Source organism: Anomaloglossus baeobatrachus, chromosome 5 (assembly GCF_048569485.1).
Source record: "Anomaloglossus baeobatrachus isolate aAnoBae1 chromosome 5, aAnoBae1.hap1, whole genome shotgun sequence".
Classification (NCBI taxonomy): Eukaryota; Metazoa; Chordata; class Amphibia; order Anura; family Aromobatidae; genus Anomaloglossus; species Anomaloglossus baeobatrachus.
Genome location: NC_134357.1, coordinates 34079437 through 34102969, shown reverse-complemented (window position 1 = coordinate 34102969; position 23533 = coordinate 34079437). Strand labels below are relative to the sequence as shown.

The 23533-nt window shown below is 52.0% G+C and overlaps 2 protein-coding genes across 3 annotated transcripts in view; one reads left to right on the top strand and one right to left on the bottom strand.

Annotated features, from left to right (window-relative positions):
* Positions 1-21165, bottom strand: part of PI4K2A (phosphatidylinositol 4-kinase type 2 alpha) — a 41022-nt gene extending 19857 nt beyond the window's left edge. The window contains exons 1-6 of the mRNA XM_075348395.1: positions 20691-21165; positions 6000-6200; positions 3224-3355; positions 1468-1621; positions 1091-1152; positions 910-1009 (exon numbers count right to left, since the gene is read on the bottom strand). Of these exons, the coding sequence (XP_075204510.1) occupies positions 910-1009; positions 1091-1152; positions 1468-1621; positions 3224-3355; positions 6000-6200; positions 20691-21029 (988 nt within the window). The 5' untranslated portion in view covers positions 21030-21165. The remainder of the gene's footprint in view (positions 1-909; positions 1010-1090; positions 1153-1467; positions 1622-3223; positions 3356-5999; positions 6201-20690) is intronic.
* Positions 21166-21861: 696 nt separating this feature from the next.
* The window catches only part of MORN4 (MORN repeat containing 4), a 31178-nt gene continuing 29506 nt past the window's right edge, over positions 21862-23533 (top strand). The window contains exon 1 of one of the 2 annotated variants that reach the window (XM_075348393.1): positions 21862-22002. The gene's annotated coding sequence lies outside the window, so the exon portion shown is untranslated. The remainder of the gene's footprint in view (positions 22003-23533) is intronic. The other variant, XM_075348392.1, reaches the window with a different exon arrangement.

Below are 23533 nucleotides of genomic sequence, written 5' to 3'. Positions count from 1 at the left end.
AGAAAAACACAATACAAAGACAGAAAAGACAGATTCACCAAAAGGTGAGGCCCAAACTATCTTTATAGGAAAGGATAGGAAGGAGCAACTGTCTCCAGCCGTAAAAACCCTAAGCTATACCAGCACTACTGATATGGAAAAATCCTGAGGTCACACAACCTCTTCCCCACTGTACCAGCACTCAGATGGTACTGGGATCCAAAAACACTAATACAGAAGAGGGACTGAATTAATAGCAAGCATGACAAACACAAACCTTGCAGAATCATGGAGCTAAGCATACAGACACTCCCAGCAGGGAATGATCCCATTCCGCCAAGAACTCCACACAAACAAAATAGGAATCAAGCATAGTATCAAAGCAGAAAAAACAACAAGTGGAAAAAAAAAAAAAAAACAGCAAAGGTACAAAGACCACTTATCTGAGAGGAGTTCTGGAAGTGAGCAGAGCTGGATACAGAATGTCCTGGACACACAGGAGACACTGACCACCGGCAAGTGACCAGAGAAAACTACTCAGTTATATAGTCTCAGTCTGACCGTGATTGCCAGTCCTCTGCAGGTGTGTCACTTTCATTCCACACATCAACTGCACTACCAGCACTGACCACAAGAGGGAGCCCCAAACTGGAAAACGTATTCACAACAGGTGGGAATATATCGCAAGACCCAACCCACATATTCCCTTCCTGTTGCACCTGTCAATCAAATAGCAGTGCATTGCCGGAACGTCACTTGCACATATTTCTGAAATAAAACCTCCAATCTCAGAACAAAACGTATGGTTACATTAAGCATCCTAGGACTAGTATAGCACTGGCTTTACTTTATATATGAAAATTCGGCTGGTTGGTTCCCTTTAAAGTTTTACTATTAGAAGAAGAAGAAAAGAGACGTTAGACGACTTACAGGCTCTCCAGGAATCGGGATGCTTGAGCGGGAAGGCCAAACCGTTGTCTATAGCAGCAATCTTGATGATGGGTTCTCTTACCAAGATCCAATCTGAGTCCTGAGGAGAAGACAATGGTTACAAAAGCCTGATCTGGACGTCAACGCTACAGACACCCATACAAAGCCCCGATGTACGCACCCGGGCCGCTGCGTTCTCCATGGGATAGTCGTACTTTATCAGCCAGTTGTCATTGCCTCGATCTAAAGAGAAAGCAAATGCAAACACATCAGCGAGTTTTATGTAATTTTGTGGGGTCTTTTCCCCTTTCTTCTCTGGAGAGACTTGTGGGATATTGATAGTATTCAGCTGTATCTGTATTTACTGCGAACTTCAATGGAAAGTGACTGCACAGTTCTTTACCAGGGACGGAGCGCTCTGGTTCCGAGTATTCTTAGGACTAGTGGGGGTCCCAGATGGCCACCCCCCCACCAATCTACAAATCACCACTCGTCATATGTGTAAGCGATCACTTAATAATAGGACTATCCCTTTAACAATTCGCTGTGTAAGTGTACCTGTATTTCGGATTATGTAATCTAAAACCACCAGCCTCTCGAACTGGAGCTGCAGCTGCCGATTAGTATTTTCAGGGAGAGGTTCAGCCTCAAACCTCCGGAGCCAATAATCCGCGTCCTTATAGCCTTTAACAAACAGCTGGAAGGAGCCAACCTGCCGAAAAACAGAAAGAAAGGTAGGTATAAAAAAAAAAAAAACAAAAAAAAAAAAACGCAACAATATAATAAGATTCCTCTCCCAGAGAACCATTTCTCAAAGATGAGGCCGTACAAAAAAATGTAACAGATACATGAAAAGGTTCCATTTTTTGGTGACCAGTGCAGATTCCTCCGGAATGTCCGGAAGGGAGATGCCGCCCGTATCGCTCTACGCTGTACTATATTCTCAGTTTCAGGGATCCTATTCAATCAAGTACATTTTATTGTACAAATTGAAGTTGCAGAGGGTTTTTTTCATTATTTTTTTTCCCTATGGAATAAATTTGAATTCTTATTTTGTAAATAATGTACTGTCATATACCGTATTTTCCGGTTTGTAAGAGGCACTTTTTTTCCTCCAAAACTGGGGAAAGTCTTATTGACCGCATATGGCTTACCGGGGTGGCACAGGGGCGGTGATATGGAGGGCTTGGAGGGGGTGTCACTGCAGTGGAGCAGCTCAGGAGGGTCAGTGTGTGGCAGTGGAGGGTCGGGATACTGCGGGCATGTGGGGTGTCATGGCAGCAGGCGCCATTGTTCTGCCGGCGGGCTTGGAGAAGGGGGTGTCGTCGCACAAGAGGGTCAGTGTGTAGCAGCAGAGGATCAGCGATACTGCAGGCTCGAGGGGTGTCACGGTGGCGGGCGTCATTGATCTGCAAGCTGGTTTGAATCGCTTTCAGTTGGCACGGTGGACTTCAAGAAAATAGCTGTGGAGGCCAATCTGAACATGCGCCACCTCCGCGACCATTTTCTTGAAGTTAATCATGTCAACGGCCGGTGATTCAATGGTGCCCGCTAGCAGATGAATGGCTCTCATCGCCAGAACACTCCACGCGCCTGAAGTATTGACGCTGCTGCACACTGGCCCTCGAGCCGTGACACCCCCTCCTCCGAGCCCGCCGGCAGATCAATGGTGCCCGCAGCCATGACATCCCAAGAGTCTGCAGTATGGCCGACCCTCCGCCGCCGCACATTGACCCTCTTGAGCAGCGATACCTCCTCCTCCGAGCCCGCAACATCACCGACCCTCCTGAGCCGCGACACCCCCTCCTCCGAGCCCACAGCATCACTGACTCAGCCTTCTGTGACCTTCCTGAGCCACTCCACCATCGCCACTGCCCCTGGTGAGCTAATATAAGCGGCACTAGGATTATAAGACGGACCCTCATTATTACAGTAAAAAATATTTCTTTCCCTATTTTCCTCCTTCAAATTTGGGGTGCGTCTTATAATCCGGAGAATCTTATAAAACGATAAATACGGTATTTCAATATCCATCTACCAGAACATTAGCTTGTGCGCTAATACTATGCAGGCAGCATGGCACGGGGATGTCATCTCTGTCACGAAGGTGCTGAAGAAATATATAAGGTTATTTCCATCACAAAAAATTATGGCACATCACCAGGAGCACCGGTGCCGTCAGTCGTAGATCAGCAGTCAGATCCCCACCATACAGTATCATATTTATTGAGTGCATGAATCCGATCCGGTCCCCATTCGGAAACAAAGACCAGACTCGGGGTAACCAGGCGAGTCCCCGGCTTTCCTACCTTACCTTAGGAGGCAATCCGATCCGATTAAACCGCTGACCGACTTTTGGCACTTTTTCCAACGCCAGACGCTTCCCTCTGGACTTGACTCGGTCTATAGCGCTGTAATTAAAGGTTTCACTGGCTAAATACACAACCTGTAAAATAAGAAGACGACAAATGAGAACACCTACAAATAATTACAGGAATCCAGATCATCAAGAACAGATTACATCTCTCCACTGAAGGTGAAAATCCAATGTAAGGAGGGGAACCAGTTATAGTCAGGCCCCTGCCCCCCCCCCCCCCCAAAAAAAAGTCAAGGGCTGCCTACCAGCCACTGTAGTGATACCCATCAGCTGGGCACCTTATATAAGCACCTACTATAAATTTCTACATGCCCTCCCACTATTCCTTATGAGAGGAAATCTGTAAAGTTCAAGTTCTCACTCCATAGGACACAGATAGAATTACTGATTTGATGTAAACCTGTGTAGTACTACTTTTTTTGTGGTGGCGCTGCAAGAAAATAAAAAAAAAAAAAAAAAAAAAAAAAAAAAACATGCACAGGTTTACCCACAGCTTACAGGTGGGTGTCATTTATTAAATTTATAAGAAAAGAAGATTTCCAAAGCAGAAAACTCTACGAATTAAAGGTGATGGGCGAGCACTACCATGCTCGGGTGCTCAGTACTCGTAACTAGTGATGGGCGAGCACTACCATGCTCAGGTGCTCAGTACTCGTGACTAGTGATGGGCGAGCACTACCATGCTCAGGTGCACTGTACTCGTGACTAGTGATGGGCGAGCACTACCATGCTCAGGTGCACTGTACTCGTAACTAGTGATGAGCGGGCACTACCATGCTCGGGTGCTCAGTACTCGTAACTAGTGATGAGCGGGCACTACCATGCTCGGGTGCTCAGTACTCGTAACTAGTGATGAGCGAGCACTACCATGCTCAGGTGCTCAGTACTGGTAACTAGTGATGAGTGGGCACTACCATGCTCGGGTGCTCTGTACTCGTAACTAGTGATGAGCGAGCACTACCATGCTCGAGTGCTCTGTACTCGTAACTAGTGATGAGCGGGCACTACCATGCTCAGGTGCTCAGTACTCGTAACTAGTGATGAGCGGGCACTACCATGCTCGGGTGCTCAGTACTCGTAACTAGTGATGAGCGAGCACTACCATGCTCGGGTGCTCAGTACTCGTAACTAGTGATGAGCGAGCACTACCATGCTCGGGTGCTCAGTACTCGTAACTAGTGATGAGCGGGCACTACCATGCTCGGGTGCTCAGTACTCGTAACTAGTGATGAGTGAGCACTACCATGCTCGGGTGCTCAGTACTCGTAACTAGTGATGAGCGGGCACTACCATGCTCTGGTGCTCTGTACTGGTAACTAGTGATGAGTGAGCACTACCATGCTCGGGTGCTCAGTACTGGTAACTAGTGATGAGCGGGCACTACCATGCTCAGGTGCTCAGTACTCGTAACTAGTGATGAGCGGACACTACCATGCTCGGGTGCTCTGTACTCGTAACTAGTGATGAGCGGGCACTACCATGCTCGGGTGCTCAGTACTCGTAACTAGTGATGAACAAGCACTACCATGCTCGGGTGCTCAGTACTCGTAACTAGTGATGAGTGAGCACTACCATGCTCGGGTGCTCAGTACTGGTAACTAGTGATGAGCGGGCACTACCATGCTCTGGTGCTCAGTACTTGGAACTAGTGATGAGTGAGTTGGTGCTCAGTTGGGCGCGACTTGTGTACCAGAGTGTAATGGAAGTCAATGGGGAACATGAGCATTTTTTCGTAACCGTTACAAGTCCCCCATTATACTCAGTACACGATTCGCACCCATCTGAGCGCCCAACTGCTTGATACAAGTACTGGGCACCCGAGCATGGTAGAGCCCACTCATCACTAGTTACGAGTACAGAGCACCCGAGCATGGTAGTGCCCACTCATCACTAGTTACGAGTACAGAGCACTCGAGCATGGTAGTGCCCGCTCATCACTAGTTACGAGTACAGAGCACTCGAGCATGGTAGTGCCCGCTCATCACTAGTTACGAGTACAGAGCACTCGAGCATGGTAGTGCTCGCTCATCACTAGTTACGAGAACAGAGCACCCGAGCATGGTAGTGCCCACTCATCACTAGTTACGAGTACAGAGCACCCGAGCATGGTAGTGCCCACTCATCACTAGTTACCAGTACAGAGCACCTGAGCATGGTAGTGCTCGCTCATCACTAGTTACGAGTACTGAGCACCCGAGCATGGTAGTGCCCACTCATCACTAGTTACGAGTACAGAGCACCTGAGCATGGTAGTGCCTCTCATCACTAGTTACGAGTACAGAGCACCTGAGAATGGTAGTACTCACTCATCACTAGTTACGAGTACTGAGCACCTGAGCATGGTAGTGCCCACTCATCACTAGTTAGCAGTACAGAGCACCTGAGCATGGTAGTGCCCGCTCATCACTAGTAAAGTTGCATCTGCCAGAATTAGTTTCATTAGTGATTAGTCCATTTATGAAACATGACATTACTGGGCTTGGCAGCAGGTGTGTTTTTGCAGCAGTGTTGGATGCCAGGCAGGTTGCCAAAAGAGAAGACTAGGTTGCCGGAAGTGACCTTATGCAGTTTGAGCAAAGTGCAACTTTTTCCAAAAGTAAACATTGAAGCCAAGTGCGAGTTGTGCCATGTGCAGCTTTACTGCAATAACTGTGAATACTTCTGTAGATGCGGCCCAAGACTAACCGCCTGATAAATGAAAAAGTGACGTTACCCTGGTCCGAGGAACAATATTGAGCTCCAGCTTTTGGTCTACTAGACTGGCCCCGGCCTCGGACAGATATCCCTGGTTCAGGACGAGACAGTCCCTCCCGAAGCAGCAGGGGCAGCACAGCTTCTGGAGCCACTTCGTCCACTTGGGGTTCAGCTGGCCATACGGCTCCTCCGTTTTCGGTTTGAAGACTGCAATGATTTCCTGGAAAATAAAAAAGGACAACGTCAACCATATTACCCCTGATTATCTCACTAAATATGGAGCCATCAGCTTCCATTAAGCAGATTCTGAAAAAGAGAATTTTGTTACTTACCGTAAATTCTTTTTCTTATAGTTCCGTCATGGGAGACCCAGACCATGGGTGTATAGCTACTGCCTCCGGAGGACACACAAAGTTACTACACTCAAAACGTGTAGCTCCTCCCTCCTAGCATATACACCCCCTGCTAGCCAGTCCTAGCCAGTTTAGTGCAAAAGCTGAAGGAGGACATCCACCCACAAGAAGAGACGGAGTAAAATCCGGCAGAACCGGAACCTCTGTCTACAACAATAACAGCCGGTGAAGACACACGGAACAAGAAACCTGCCAACAGGCAATAGGGAGGGTGCTGGGTCTCCCATGACGGAACTATAAGAAAAAGAATTTACGGTAACAAAATTCTCTTTTTCTTTATCGTTCCTATGGGAGACCCAGACCATGGGACGACCTAAAGCAGTCCATGGGTGGGAATAAACAGACAACTGAGAAGCAGGAAAACCCAACTTCACAAATGGGCGACAGACGCCTGAAAGATGCGTCTGCCGAAGCCCGCGTCTGCCAAAGCAAGAGCATGCCTTGGATAGAGCTTCGAAAAAGTATGCAGACTAATTCGAGCTGCAGTCTGACAGACCTACTGAGCCGTAGCCTGGTGCCTGAAAGCCCAAAAGGCACCGACAGGTCTGATCAAATGTGCTCTGATCCCCGGCGGGGAAGGCACTTGAGTACCCTTGTAGGCCTCGGAAATGGCCGACCTAAGCCAACGAACCAGGGTCGGCTTAGATGCCGAGAGACCGCTACGCTGACTAGCAGTCAGTACCAGAGAGAGAGGTGCACCGCCTAATAACGGCGGTGCGAGACACATAGATCCGGGGGGCCCGCACCAGATCCAGGATATGCAACGCTTCCTCAAAGCGATGAACAGGAGCCGGACAAAATGAAGGCAGGAAAATTGCCCCGGATAAGGTGGAAGCTATAACCACCTTAGGGAAAAAAGTCCGGAATCGGACGGAGACCACCTTGTCTTGATGCAAAAGACCAAGGAGGGGGTGACTCCGAGAGAGTACAGCCAGAACTCCCTGGCGGGAAATTATAGCCACTAGAAAGACTACTTTCTGTGAGAGATGAAACAAAGAAACCTCCCTAAGAGGCGCAAAGGGGGGTTTCCGGGAACCGGGAGGACCGGATTAAGGTCCCAAGGCTCCATAGGCCGCCGGAAAGGCGGAACGATGTGAGACGCGCCCTTAAAGGGGCGCACCGGAGCCAGCCGGACAATACGCCGCTGGCAGATACTGACAGAGCCGAGACCTGTCCGTTAATGAGGGATAGTCCTAGCTGTAGACCGGACTGTGGAAGGGACAGGAGGGTCGGCAAGGCTAAAAAGGTCCAAGGACACCTTGGAGCTCGAGTCATAGCGGAAGACAACTTCAGGAAGGATACCAGAAGTCGCCAAGATCCAGGACTCAATAGCTACGCCGTCAATCTGAGAATCCAGAATTCTGACGGAAAAACCGGACCTTTGAGAAAAAGTCTGAACGGTCCGGAAGATGCCATGGCAACCCAACGGACAAAAGGAGCAGGTCAGGATACCAAGCCTGCCTGGGTCAGTCTGGAGTAAGAGAATGACCCGACGGCCCCCTTTTTTACTGATCTTGCGCAGGACTTTGGGCAAGAGGTAGAGACGAAGCTGGGATCAAATATGAACCAGTGTGTCTACTGCAAAACCTGAGGACTGTGGACCACGGTTGGACAGCTGAAATAGTTTGCCTCGCAGTCTTGACATAGGATGTGGGCTGCGGCTACGGTGGACTAGGAGTCCCTTGTCCACTGAAGGATGTTGAGGCGCTAAGATTGCCAGGCGGCTGAGTGTCCCGCTCTGGAAGTTGATGTAGGAAAACGCTGTCACGTTATCCGACTGAACTCGAATGTGCCTAGCCGCCCAAAGATGGTGAAGGCTTAGAGAGCTAGAATACAGCTCTGATTTCCAGCCCATTGATCTAGAGGGCTGATTCGGACAGAGTCCAAGCGCCCTGCGCTCCGCGGTGGGGATATACTGCTCCCAAGGCGGAAAGACCAGCACCCTGGTGAGGATCACCCGGGACGGGGGCAGGAAGGAGCGTCCCCGAGACAGAGTGGCCGAAACCACCACTGCAAACGAGCCCCCGGTCAGTGGCAAAACCACCACCCCGTGGAAGGAGGGAGTTCGCGTGTACAGCGGAAAACATCCAGTCTCAGAGGACGCAGGAGAAACTGGGCAAGGAATCGCTTTCATTGACGCCACCGTCTGACCAGCACCTGTATTTGGTGTCTGATAGAATGACGTCGACCGCCAGCGGAGAGACTACTGAACGACTAAGAGCGGCTTCACAAGAGCCGACAGAGTCTCGAATTGCGTCCCTGAGAACCTCTGGTTCGAATTCAGAGTGGACTTGAACAGAATGACAAGCCACCCGAATAGGTTAGAGTGGCGAGAGTAAGCAAAGTACTCTGCTAAGAGTCTGCACTGGATGAAGCCCCGAAGAAGGCCGTCCAGGACAAACGATCACTGCCAATCCCTAGGGGTGCAGGACCCTAATCACAGCAGCCCCATGAGAATACTCGAGGGGCCGTGGCTAACCCTAAGGGAAGAGCCACAAATTGGACCACTCCGATGGCAAAACGTAGTGAACGCTGGTGTGAAACTGCGATTGACCCCTGCAGAAAGGCATCTCCAATGCCGATGGCTGCTAGGGAATCTCCTTGGGTTCTTGATTGATCCGGTGAAAAAACACACGGAACAAGACTGAGACTCCATGTGAAAACGCCACACCTGACCATGCTTGAAAAGCTAAGATCCAGGTCGGAAGGCACCGCCCTGTTCGGGGACTAGACATAGATTTAAACAAAAATCTCAGAACCGTTCCTAGTCGGGAACCGGTACAATTACTCCATTGGCCTGCAAGAAATGCCATGGGGGATATAATCCCGCCCCCACTGAACGGAGACGTGTTAGAACCATACGTCGCCAAGTGGAGAGAACCTGCCACCGACCAGGAGGAGGTTGGCGGCTAGATAGCCCGGAGGAAGCTGACTGAGTGGCAGCATCTCCTGCGGTCTTCTGAAGACGCAGCTTCAAGCCAATTGGTTCTATGAACCTAGGCCGAGCTAGAGGACGATCAGATGGAGGAACGGAACCACCGAAACCTCAACTGATTCCTGCCCTGGACAGGTACCCTGTTGGTGGCAAGGAAGAACTCTCCCCTCCGAGAGTTTCCTAAATGTCATCCAGTTGGTTCCGAAGAGACTGGTCCCCCAAAAGGGGAGCCCAGGAAGGAACCTCTATAGAGGCATCTGCCATCCATTTCCGAACAGGAGCCTGCGGATAACGAGGCAAGTAGTCAAAACCACCGCCGTGCGGTGTCCCGCATGGCAGACTTGGCAGAGGATGAAAAGACTGAAGTCTGGAAGTTCAGGCAACCGTCTTGGGCATAGAGTCCCTATGAGGGAATGCCTCTCCTCTGAGGAGTCATCAGCCACTGACATAACGGTCCGGGCTGAGCCACCTGAGGTGAATGGGCCCACCTCTTGACTACCATTGGACATGGGAAAAACAGTCCTCAGAATCACGCTTCATAGGAAGCGACTGTCAGAGCGGACTCTGGGCTGGTCAAACTGGAGTGGTTAAGGAACACACGTTGTGTTCACCTAGATAAGGTAACTCCGGCGGATTGAGGTCCGGTACAAAATTAATGTACCGTGGGATCCTTATAGAGGTGCCGTCAGCCACTGATACAACTATCCGGGCTAAAAGTCTAGACAACGGAGTGGCCACCCTTGGCGAATGAGTACACTCCTTGATCACCTCCGATGGGAGGGGGAGACAGGCAGCAGAACCCCGCTGTGGGAACTGCAGGACAGGCTGTGGGCTTGGACGCAGCGGGCTGAAAACTGGAGTGGTTAAGGAACACACTCTTCGTCTTGTTAAAGGTATACTGATGCATTTCTGCCAGCGGGGAATACTGCCCTGATACAGGCGGATGGAGGTCCAATAGAATAATGGACACAATCCAATCATCCGTATCCGCGTCACCTACGGACGGATCAAAGTACCTAAAGTAGCGTCCGAGCCCCTGGTAAAGACATCCTCCTCGTCCAGTGAGTCAGCTCGTATCGGAGCTGTGGGACGGGGAGGACAGGGGACCCTGCGTCTCCCTGTCAGGAGGACGGGGTCTGTGAGCTTTGCTGAGCAAGCAGAAAACGCCCTGAGAAGGGGGCTGCATGCTCAGCAGATGCCGGGACAGCCGACCCCTGGAAAAAAGATTCCCCTAGGGGTCAGCCACCGAACCCGGAGCAGCTGGGGGGACCATGAATGAGCCCCCAAGCTGAGGGGCCACAGTGGTTAGGAGCTCGGTACAGCCGTACGAGACAACCAGCAGTGGATAATAAAAACAGCCTGCAGCCTCGCTCTGTGAGACCTGCTGCAGAGGTGGGGGGCTCTGTCTAGAATACCCAAGACAGGGGTTCAGCCTGGGGAAGACTCCAGGCTGAGGCACCACTACATAAGAACCATTACAGTATGATCTATGCCGGTTCAGGCAATATTACAGCCTTGGAGCTTTGCTCCTAGTGAGACATGCTGCTGAGGAAGAGGTTCTGTAATAAAGAATTAACTCCTTCAGAATGCCCTGCTAGTGTATAAAAGTGCACAACCAGAGGTTGTGACTTATCAGGCCACTATTGTGAGTGCCCCCCCGGGTTCCAAGCCTGGACCCCCAGCCAGATATCCACTCCCTCTGCACTGCAGAGCAGCCAGCGCCGATCAGCGTAGAACGCTGAGAAAATGGCGCCAGAGTGAGGGGGGGGGGGGCGGGGGTTAACCCAGGAGCGGGAACGGAGGGCTAAGGAGATGTACAGGGGAGGGAATCATCTCCTCAACAAGGAGTGTCCCCCCCTGTGCAGGGCGGCCGGCGGGCGGCGCTGCAGTGTCCCCCTGCATGACTGACATGCAGGGGAACAAAACGAAACTAGGCCGCGGCTGAAGCCGGGGCCTAGAGTTATGCACGCGGCCGACAATCAGGCATCATCGGCGCGGTTCTCAGTAAAAACTGTGGAACCAGCCGGAAACACATTAAAAAGCAGCGTTATCAAAGAAAATCACTGTCCCACCAATAAAAGTGCCCCACATTGCAGAAGGACCCTTAAATAACGTCTCTATACTTAGCTTTGAGACGCAGGGTCCAGTCCCTGGGTGGGGTGGGGGTCCAGTGCTCCGTCCAGCAGGGTCCTGCCAAAGGGCTGCGGATGGAGGCCGGTCTCCTGCAAAGCAGTGAGAACCGTGTTGGCTCTAACTTCAAGCCAGAGCCCCTAAGGGATGGTGAAGGAGCGCGGCATGAAGGGATTTCTGCCCTGAAGTCAACCTTAACAGCACCCCGCCAGGGGGGTGTGAAGGGACATGCCGGGAGTCCAGTGGACCCGCTTTTCTTCCAAATCTTTAGAAAAAATGAAAAATCAAAAAAGGATGCATGTGTGGGTGTGATCCTCCTGACACAAAGCATGAAACTGGCTAGGTCTGGCTAGCAGGGGGTGTATATGCTAGGAGGGAGGAGCTACACGTTTTGAGTGTAGTAACTTTGTGTGTCCTCCGGAGGCAGTAGCTATACACCCATGGTCTGGGTCTCCCATAGGAACGATAAAGAAAATATATTTACAGTCTACAAAAAAAAAAAGAAGAGGAGAAAACGCAAATGAGGGGCAGATACCGCCCTGTGCAAAAGAGCTTACAATCTAAGAGGATTGGATGATGGAGACACGAGGGGTGGGAATACAGTCCGGATGGGAGGTCGGGAGTTTGGGGCTTTTACACATATACGGCATGTAGACTGAGCTCTGTCCATTCCCGTACGTATCATCACCCTACTATACAGTGTGTACACCCATATCCTGTCCATTAACTTGAGAATGGCGGCAGCTATAGGCATAGAAGTGGTGTCTAGGTATAGTAAAGTATCCATGCGCTACGCAATGAAACTACCTATAGCGCCACCTGGTGGAAAACAACGGAGATAGTATTTTTATCTCGAAAATGGAACGAGATAGAGAAAAAAAGTGAATTACAAAGTTGTAGGGCCTCATCAATTCAATACGAATCGACACCTTGCATACAGAAATGCTATGATAAGAACGTGTAAAACTCACAAGGCTGCGGACGTGAAGCGATACCTCATGGAGACCTTCCTACAAGTCATTGGGTATGGTGGCTGTGTGGATTGGCCTCCACGCTCACCTGACCTGACCCCATTGGACTTCTTTCTGTGAGGTCACATCAAACAGCAGGTGTATGCGACCCCTCCACCAACATTGCAGGACCTACGATGACGTATCACAGATGCTTGTGCAAACGTGTCCCCTACCATATTGCACAGCGTGCAGCAAGATACAGTATGCTGTGCAGAGTCCAGATGTGCATTGCAGCTGACGGGTGCCACTGTGACCAAAGTTAAATGAGCGCCAAATGCGTGACCAGCATTCAATGTTTTGGGGGGGGAGGGGGGGGTGGGTCATGGGTTTCATATCATAGCATTTCTGTATGCAAAGTGTCAAGTCGTATTGAATTGATGATGCCCTGCATTTTTTAAATTCACTTTTTTTCTCTATCTTGTTCCGTTTTCGAGATAAAAATGCTAACTCCGTTGTTTTCCACCAGGTGGCGCTATAGGTGGTTTCATTGCGTAGCGCATGGCTACTTTACTATACCTAGGCACCACTTCTATGTTCTCAAGTTAATGGCGGTGGACAGGACATGGGTGGACACACTGTACACAATGAACACCTTTGTAGTAAGCGCTAAACACTGAGATTTCTCATAAGCCTCCGAGGCATGTGCCGAAAACCACATAGAAAACACAAGGTACAACATTCCTATTCACAACATCGGGATAAGCTGGAGAATTATAGGGAAAGCTCTGAAAATCATCCACAAAGGATCCATTCTTCAATGATCGCCGCTTTCCTGGGGTAAAAGTTGGAACGTTTGATGAAAGTCATTATTACCCAAGACGCTCAACCTGTAACACAGGAGTTAATTTTCAAAATTTTCACAAAAAGGAAAAAAAAAATAAAATCTAAAAACAAACCACAAAAACAAGCTCCTTATTGTGCAAGAAAATGACTGCACGGAGGCAGCACGAGACTCACAGCTGAAGTATGGGCTGGCGGACCCGTGGTTAGTCAGCGGGACAATTACTGGTCCTTGCTGGGAGGATAGGAGACAACATAGTGCAGATATAATACACTATATGGACAAACATACCGGGGCACACAGTGTTTGTCACCCCAAGGTATAACGTCTGGGCCCATCACCCCCAATGTATGACCTCCGGCCCCCAGCCCTGATGTATAACCTCCAGAACCCTATGCCATCTGCTTTTACCAACAAGTGACCTAAAGGCCGGTGGTGCGGAGCTCACTGATACCAGTGCGTCCTGTAATAGGAGCCACCGGGACAACAAGTTTATGACATTTCTTCCTCCTGAATCTTCCACCATCTCCTGTGAGTGATATTATTGAGAAATGGAAGGAACCGCAGCAACTCAGCCAGGAAGTGAAGACCCTGTAATGTTACAGAGTGGTGGGCGAGTGCTGAGGAGCAGAGGACAAAAAAAGTCACCATCACTCTACTGACCCCATAACTGCAGAGTCCAGACCTCCTCTGGTAACATCAGCACAAACACTGCACCTGTCGGGGGCTTCATGGCCGAGCAGCTGCAGCAGCCGCGCGTCGCCAAGCACAATGCCGAGCGTCGCCAAGCACAATGCCGAGCGTCGCCAAGCACAATGCCGAGCGTCGCCAAGCACAATGCCGAGCCTCGCCAAGCACAATGCCGAGCCTCGCCAAGCACAATGCCGAGCCGCGCCTCGCCAAGCACAATGCCGAGCCGCGCCTCGCCAAGCACAATGCCGAGCCTCGCCAAGCACAATGCCGAGCCGCGCCTCGCCAAGCACAATGCCGAGCCGCGCCTCGCCAAGCACAATGCCGAGCCGCGCCTCGCCAAGCACAATGCCGAGCCGCGCCTCGCCAAGCACAATGCCGAGCCACGCCTCGCCAAGCACAATGCCGAGCATCGGGTGGAGTGGTATAAAGCAGTCACCACTGGACAGTGGAGGAGACGTGTTCTGTGCAGTGATGGATCACACTTCTCTATCAGTGTCTGATGAGGAGTCTGGGTTTGGTGAATGGAAAAGGTGACCCTTGTTGTTGGTGTTGCCGTTGTACAGTTTGGTGGAGGAGGATAATGCTCCGGGCTGTTATCAGGGGGCGGCCTCGGCGTTTTTATTCCAGTAATGGGAAATCTTTACGCTTTAGCACAAGACATTATGGACAACTGTAACTTCCAACTTTGTGAGAACAGTTTGGGGGAAGACCCTTTTCTGTGCCCGATGCACAAGGTCCATAAAGATATGGAGGGGGGAGTTTGGTGGAAGAACCTGACTGGCCACAAAGAGCTCGGACCTCAGCCCCATCCAACAACTAGACCGGTGATTGTAAGCCTAACCTCTCCTCCAACATTAGTGCCATCTTACAAATACTCTTCTGGATGAAATGGCAAAAATCCCCACAAACGCCTCCAAGATCTTGTAGAAATCTTCCCAGAAGAGCGGGAGTTGTTAGATCTGCAGAGGGGCCAACTTCATATTAAGGACTCTGGATGAAGGATGGGAGGTCAGAAAAGCTCACACAGGTGTCCTGGATGAGAGGGTGTAGGACCTTCCCTTTTATAAATCCACCACCGTCCCTCTCGGGCAATTTAGAAAGCTACACCTTTCTGCAGTCTTAATCCGAGATACTATTTTCCTATAGGCACAATACTTATCCCCTCCCGCCCTCAATTCGGTAGGATGTGGTCATCCAAGACTCAAGTGCCGATCGCCTGGAAAATGGCTCCTGGAGATTAAGGGGTCTAATCCAAAAGGTGGACATATTCCTGTAGTCTTAGAATTAACTTTATTGCAAATCGAATGGTCATAAAAGGGTTATGTTCTCCATAATGGTAGTGGACCCTACTGACACACAACAGAGGGTTAATTGTCACTTGGTGATCTCAAAATTAGAGACGGAATAAATGGAAAGAACGTGGTATGAAATCTACCCCATATACCTGGCACCAGAAGACAGCCGGCTCCGCTTCCAAATTCACAGGCCCCTTTACTTAAACATGAACGGCTGTTTTGTTATTCTAAATAAGAGCTGTAGATAGCGGGGGATCGATTCCGACAGAGGCGATAGGCGCCAATCCAAAATCAATAACCAGCGACCAAACGGCCGGATAAAAAGGAACGAAAATAGAAGCTCCGCAGATCCAGAACACCGATAATGCGACAACACAAACAGTCAACAACATTACACGGGCAGATAAGTGCGGAGAGGCGAAACAGGAGCACCGGTAAGGTGAGAAAGCCGGCGATAGAAAGCCGAGACACTCGACACTTTCACTCCGCAACCTGAAGACACGAAAGTGAGATAGCAAGGGAAGGTCGCGGGGCTGCTCCTGTTACAGGGCACAGAGAAAACAAAACGGCTCCGCAGCTCCATATACAAAAGGTAAAATATCAGAAAATATATACCCGAGCTGCCCAAAGACACCAGGACTAATGGAGTCAGATCCTGAAAACATCAGCACGTCCACCAACAATCTACTGGAAGACCTCAGCAGAGGAAATATACCGTATAGAAGATCTCTATATGAAGACTGGCTGGAAACCAGACACCCTCCCTCAAATATCCCCTCTGTTACTGAGGAGATGGCAGAATTAAGGACCATCAACAATAGTTTTGGGAAATTGTCACTAAAGGGAATGAGAGTCCGGAAGACCTTTACTTGATGCAGTTCAGCTAAGGGCCTTCAAGAAAATTTCTGATAGCAGAACCTGGTGCTGGCAGACCTTCACTTGGTGCAGATCTTTAGCTAAGGGCCTTCAAGAAAAGTTGGATCTGAGAACCTGGTTAGAAGGCTTACAGCTAAGGAGCTGGCAGACCTTCTCTTAAAGATTTCACCTAAGGAGCTGAGAGTAGACCCACCCTCTAAGACAATCTAAGGGGAAGGCAGGATTTTACCCTAAGGCCTTAATCTAAGCCGGTTCAGGACCTCACAGTGAGCTGGTAGTAGATGGTCACAAGAAGGTAATCATATAAGGTAATCTAAGGGTCTTCTAGACCAGCATGGTATGAATTGGGTTGTCCAACCTTCACCAGTTGGGGGCTATCACATACTTTTGCAAGAGTTTTTATCAAAAGGGCTGACGACCCTTGATTAATATCGGTCATTTGAGCTTATATATACTTCCAAGTGAACATGACAGGCGCTCAATACACACTCCCCCACAAAACATGTGTATTATGGAGGAAGGGAATCTGCCTACTTAGAGATCCAATCATACAGATCACCCATCAATTTCCCCTCTGTGGATGTAAGATTGGACCTATAGTCAGACTTCAAGATGCTTAAATATTAGCGATCAGAAAGAAAAAAAAAAAAAAAAAAAAAAAAAAAAAAAAAAGATTCTCATTAAGCCGGTCCGGCATCCACTTTGGATCAGGATGTTGTGAACGTCCTCAGCCCACCATCCTGGGTGCCTCCCGTGACGTCATGACTTCACAACGCAACGCATGTCATGACATGGGTACCTAGTAATCATAGGAGGTGCTCTGGATGAGGACACTCCGGTGCCAGCTAAGGTTGTTCACATAGCCCACCAAGGTCCGTAAATCATTTTGGCTCTTCTCTATCATGTCATGACTCCCACTAATGTGATCATTATAAGCAAGATCTATCTTCTTCTGGAAAGAAGGGATCCCTGTCGAGGAGTGGGGTTAGGCCGGTTTCACACATCCGGCTTTTTGCCGGTTTGCCGGATCCGGCGCTCTCCCATACAGTGACTACAGTACAGTGACAGCGCAACAAGCGCCGGTCACGTGCTGTCATGTGACCGGCGCATGTGACCCGGAAGTTACAGCGCTGTCACTGTAGTGTATTGTCTGTACGGGAGAGCGCTGGATCCGGCAAACCGGCGAAAAGCCGGATGTGTGAAACCGGCCTTAAGCACTCCTATAAACGATGAGTGGATCCTCTGGTGGCCTGGCACCTGGACATGAAAAAATGGAATAGAAAGGGAAGTCACAACCTTTTTGCACCCATCTCCCCTCCTCGAGGTCATCTGTAGCCACATAGGGGACTGTTCATCTGACCCGAGACCAGGGGACCACACGATAGACAGGTGTGGATCAGCGGAGACCTGGGGAGCATGCACCATTCTGTCTATGGAAAGTCGGAGTCCTTACGTTCCCTCTGTCCTACTTCATTCACAGTGATGAATAATTCAGAATGAGGCATTGGAGTGACGGATCCTTTAATGACAGACGGGGAGCAAACATGAAGAAGGTGTGTGCAAGAATCCAGGGAATGTCAAATATTACGAGACTGTCTCCGCACTTACTGCGGACACTCATCTCAAGTGCATTGCAACGAGGTGACGCAATGGATGGACAAAGGATCTGCCACCTCCTATGACCCAACCCCTCACGCTGGAAAAGTAGCACCTGGTTCATTTCCGGTTGACCCAAGTAGCACATACAGATGTTCTTACTCACATTTGTGTCCCTTCCCTTTCGTTATTGAGGCCCTAATTTTTAGCATAAATCTATGCAAGTTCATAGCTCCACAGGATAACTGATAACTCTTACAATGTTGGGGTCCAACGGCTCAGTGGCCCACCAATCACCAGGACAGGGTACGGTCAATCACATTAGCACTGGTAGTGACAATGTGCACAGGCAACCACTGCAACATTCATTCTCTCAGGGACATTTGGACAACTGCACCCTGCTTTCTCCAGCAGTTTCACATTGATCCCCTGCCGAAAAACAGCAATTGTCCCAGTTCTAGGATTTTCCAGTACTATTTGACTGGGGATTGCTGATCAAAAGAAACCATCATCGGAATTCACCAGTCGCTATCCGGCACGACCATCTGCCCACAGATCTGTACAAGAAGCTCAGACGCACTGTTGAAGGCATCATGACAAGTATAGAGCGAGACAAGGGTCCACAAGAAAGACCAAAGAAGCTGGAATGAACTAAGTGTCCACAGACATGCACCAAACATGACGTGCAGGCTGTGCATGGGCCTCAATGCAAAACCTACATGGCCACCAACCATCATTAGTAGTATTGGTCATCATATTGGCCGGAAGCCGTTGCTCCCTTCTTCCTCCATAGATAGTCGAAGTGCAACCGATCCAGTAATGTGTGTCACATATAAAGGAAAAGCACTAATTGGTGCTTAGCGACAAGGCAGCTAAAGGGGAACCCGTCACCCTGTGACCACAAACTGACACGGAAGCAAAAACCTTGTGTGCCCCTAGTTACAGGTGACCTATAAACCCTGTGTACCACCAGCTACAGGGAAACTGGGGGCCGATATACCCTGTCACTTAAAGGGCCCCTGGATGATGCCGACTAAAGGAGAATCCAAGACTCTGGGCTGCCCACAGCTTACATGGGGGGCCAGGAGCTGTGCACCATGGGGCATCCAGATCAGCACTGTGCAGCTAAAGGGGATTGTAGCAATCTATGCCACCATCTAAAGGGGGTCTAGGAGCACCACATGATGCCAACTAAAGTGTAACCAAGTACCTGCCATCTAAAAGGTGAACTTGGGGCCTCCGCGCCCCGACAAACGAGGGGAGCTCAGGGGCCATCTGCGCCACCGCCAAACGAGGGGAGCTCAGGGGCCATCCGCGCCACTGCCAAACGAGGAAAGCTCAGGGGCCATGTGCACAGCCGCCAAACGAGGGGAGCTCAGGGGCCACCGCCAAACGAGGGGAGCTCAGGGGGCGTCCGCGCCCCGACAAACGAGGAAAGCTCAGGGGCCATCTGCGCCACCGCCAAACGAGGGGAGCTCAGGGGCCACCGCCAAACGAGGGGAACCTAAGAGTATGTGTGCGGGCGGACATCTAGCGTGTAGCCAATTAGTCAGGATCCCTACTGAGCAGCCTTGTATAAAGGGGAACCAAGGGGCCTCTGTGCCGCCAGCTACAGGGGAACTAAGTATGTGTGCGGGCACTCACCATGTAACCAATTAATCAGGATCCCTATTGAGCAGCCTCATATAAAGGGGAACCCAAAAGCTGCAGGGAGGAACCCAATTAATATCCGTTCCGCACAATCCCAGATGATGGGTCACAGGGCACCCGTGTGACTTCAGGTCACCAGACACAGCAGGCAGTGAGGAGACAATGTCCTTAAAGGGGCAGTCTATAATAAGCAGTTCTGGGTTCTCTCTCCCCTCCCCTCCCCCCGCCCACTGATGACTCTGCTCTGCCTGCCCACTGATGACTCTGCTCTGCCTGCCCACTGATGACTCTGCTCTGCCTGCCCACTGATGGCTCTGATCTGCCTGCCCACTGATGGCTCGGCTCTGCCTCTGCTTGCCCACTGATGGCTCGGCTCTGCTTGCCCACTGATGGCTCTGCTCTGCCTCTGCTTGCCCACTGATGGCTTCGCTCTGCCTCTGCTTGCCCACTGATGGCTCCGCTCTGCCTCTGCTTGCCCACTGATGGCTCCGCTCTGCCTCTGCTTGCCCACTGATGGCTCCGCTCTGCCTCTGCTTGCCCACTGATGGCTCCGCTCTGCCTCTGCTTGCCCACTGATGGCTCCGCTCTGCCTCTGCTTGCCCACTGATGGCTCCGCTCTGCCTCTGCTTGCCCACTGATGGCTCCGCTCTGCCTCTGCTTGCCCACTGATGGCTCCGCTCTGCCTCTGCTTGCCCACTGATGGCTCCGCTCTGCCTCTGCTTGCCCACTGATGGCTCCGCTCTGCCTCTGCTTGCCCACTGATGGCTCCGCTCTGCCTCTGCTTGCCCACTGATGGCTCCGCTCTGCCTCTGCTTGCCCACTGATGGCTCCGCTCTGCCTCTGCTTGCCCACTGATGGCTCCGCTCTGCCTCTGCTTGCCCACTGATGGCTCCGCTCTGCCTCTGCTTGCCCACTGATGGCTCCGCTCTGCCTCTGCTTGCCCACTGATGGCTCCGCTCTGCCTCTGCTTGCCCACTGATGGCTCCGCTCTGCCTCTGCTTGCCCACTGATGGCTCCGCTCTGCCTCTGCTTGCCCACTGATGGCTCCGCTCTGCCTCTGCTTGCCCACTGATGGCTCCGCTCTGCCTCTGCTTGCCCACTGATGGCTTCGCTCTGCCTCTGTTTGCCCACTGATGGCTCCGCTCTGCCTCTGCTTGCCCACTGATGGCTTCGCTCTGCCTCTGTTTGCCCACTGATGGCTCTGCCTCTGCTTGCTCACTGATGGCTTCGCTCTGCCTCTGCTTGCTGCCAGTGACGGGAGACTCCCTGCTCCTGAGGTGGAGGACGCTGCTGAATCCCCGCTGCTGTGATCTGTTGCCGCCGCTCACCTCTTGCTCGTCTTTTACGAAGTAGCTGCCGCTGGAACCCTGGTAGATCCGCTCCGGGAAGATGCCGCCGCCGATCGCCCGCTCCGCCCGCCTCACCACCTCCCGGAACTCCGGGTCTTCGGGGAAGCAGTTCTTGTCCCGGCGGTGGGAGCGCTCCAGCAGCGGCTGCCGCTCCCGCTCTGTGGGGGACCCCGGCGGGGAAGGGGCCGGGACACACTGCGGGACACGGACTACCACCCCCGGGACGATGTGAGGGCGAGCGGCGGGGCTGAGCTGAGCCGCGGCCGCCGGGGTCGGCTGCTCCCGCGCCGGGGACACCAGCGGGCTGGTCTCGTCCATGGCTCGCGCAGACACCCGGAGAGGGGCGTGGCCTGGAGGGAGACAAGTTCCCGGACGCCGCGGGTGACAGCAGCGGAGCAGGTGACAACCAGCTGACTCACAACTGTTCTGGAAAACTTCCGGGACTGGCAGCCAATGGGAGCTGTGAAATCATCTTAACTCCACCCAATCACTGCAGCTTACATTCCGACGTCGTTTTGCCCTTTTCAAAAATGGCCGCTGAGTCCCTCTCCCTACAATATCCCCTCAGTGATTTCATATCTTATTACAGGCATGGTAAAGCTTAGTAATCCCTCACGTCCGCTTTACCTCTTTGCAGGATATAATGAGGAGGACTACACAGACGTTCATTTGTTTACCCTCATTAAACATGGCGTCTTTTCTATTTCCCGAGCTTATCCAATCACAGGGGTAGACGATCATGTTGTCCTGACAACGGCAGACACTTCCGGGACCAATGGCTAAAAGAAGGGGGCGTGTTAAAAGAAGACCACGCCCACTCATAGTACAATGCGTTTGTCCGACCAATGATTTCATGTTGAGGGCGGGATTTATTTTCTCGTCGCTCTGATGACGTTTGACCTTTTCAAAAATGGCCGCCGAGGTTCCTTCGGTCTAAAAACATGAAAACGTCACTTTTCACTTTTGAAAATAGGTAGTTAAATATCGGAAGTTGGGTCATACTTCATTTGCTGAGTGTAGAATGAAAATGAATAAAAGTGTCTGTTGAAACGTGACTATGCTTTTCATAGTTTCCATAATTAAAAATGGCAGCTGAACTGGTTCCTGGTGTCAGTATCTATCCAATCACAGGCGTCGGTGATCTGTGTTGTCATGACAACAACCATCGGGGACCGACAGACAGATACCGGGGGAGTGGGGGGTGAAGGAGACGGGAGCAGAGGTGTATGGAGAGCAGAGCCCAGAGGGCCGCAGCCCGGAACAGTGAGTGAGGCCAGCAGGGACGGCTGAGGTCAGGCTGCTGGGACTATGTTATGGGGCAACTGTGGCATGATGCATTCATTATGGGGGCTCTGTAGCTGCTTGTTCTGGGGTGGCCAATTATGGCCGCCTGCGCTTGTTCTGGGGGTGACATGGACCACCTGCGTTTGTTCTGGGGGGTGACGTGGTCGCCTGCACTTGTTCTGGGGGGTGACGTGGTCGCCTGCACTTGTTCCGGTGGGGTGACGTGGTCGCCTGCACTTGTTCTGGGGGGTGACGTGGTCGCCTGCACTTGTTCTGGGGGGTGACGTGGTCGCCTGCACTTATTCTGGGGGGGGTGACATGGGCTGCCTGCGCTTGTTCTGGGGGGTGATGTGGTCACCTGCGCTTGTTCTGGGGGGTGACGTGGTCGCCTGCGCTTGTTCTGGGGGATGACGTGGTCGCCTGCGCTTGTTCTGGGGGGTGACGTGGTCGCCTGCGCTTGTTCTGGGGGGTGAAGTGGTCGCCTGCGCTTGTTCTGGGGGGTGACGTGGTCGCCTGCGCTTGTTCTGGGGGGTGAAGTGGTCGCCTGCGCTTGTTCTGGGGGGTGAAGTGGTCGCCTGCGCTTGTTCTGGGGGGTGAAGTGGTCGCCTGCGCTTGTTCTGGGGGTTGACGTGGTCGCCTGCGCTTGTTCTGGGGGGTGATTTGGCCGCCTGTGCTTGTTTTGGGGAGAGGGTGACGTGGCCGCCTGCACTTATTCTGGGGGGGTGACGTGGCCGCCTGTGCTTGTTCTGGTGGGTGACGTGGCCGCCTGCGCTTGTTCTGGGGGGTGACGTGGCCGCCTCTTCTTGTTCTGGGGGGTGATTTGGCCGCCTGTGCTTGTTTTTGGGGAGAGGGTGACGTGGCCGCCTGCACTTATTCTGGGGGGGTGACGTGGCCGCCTGTGCTTGTTCTGGGGGGTGACGTGGCCGCCTGTGCTTGTTTTGGGGGGGTGACGTGGCCGCCTGTGTTTGTTTTGGGGGGGTGACGTGGCCGCCTGTGTTTGTTTTGGGGGGGTGACGTGGCCGCCTGTGTTTGTTTTGGGGGGGTGACGTGGCCGCCTGTGTTTGTTTTGGGGGGGTGACGTGGCCGCCTCTTCTTGTTCTGGGGGGTGATTTGGCCGCCTGTACTTGTTTTGGGGAGAGGGTGACGTGGCCGCCTGCGCTTATTCTGGGGCAGTGCTGCGGCCACCTGCGCTTGTTCTGGGGGCAGTGCTGCGGCCGCCTGCGCTTGTTCTGGGGGCAGTGCTGCGGCCGCCTGCGCTTGTTCTGGGGGCAGTGCTGCGGCCGCCTGCGCTTGTTCTGGGGGGTGATTTGGCCGCCTGTGCTTGTTTTGGGGAGAGGGTGACGTGGCCGCCTGCACTTATTCTGGGGGGGTGACGTGGCCGCCTGTGCTTGTTCTGGGGGGTGACGTGGCCGCCTGCGCTTGTTCTGGGGGGTGACGTGGCCGCCTCTTCTTGTTCTGGGGGGTGATTTGGCCGCCTGTGCTTGTTTTTGGGGAGAGGGTGACGTGGCCGCCTGCACTTATTCTGGGGGGGTGACGTG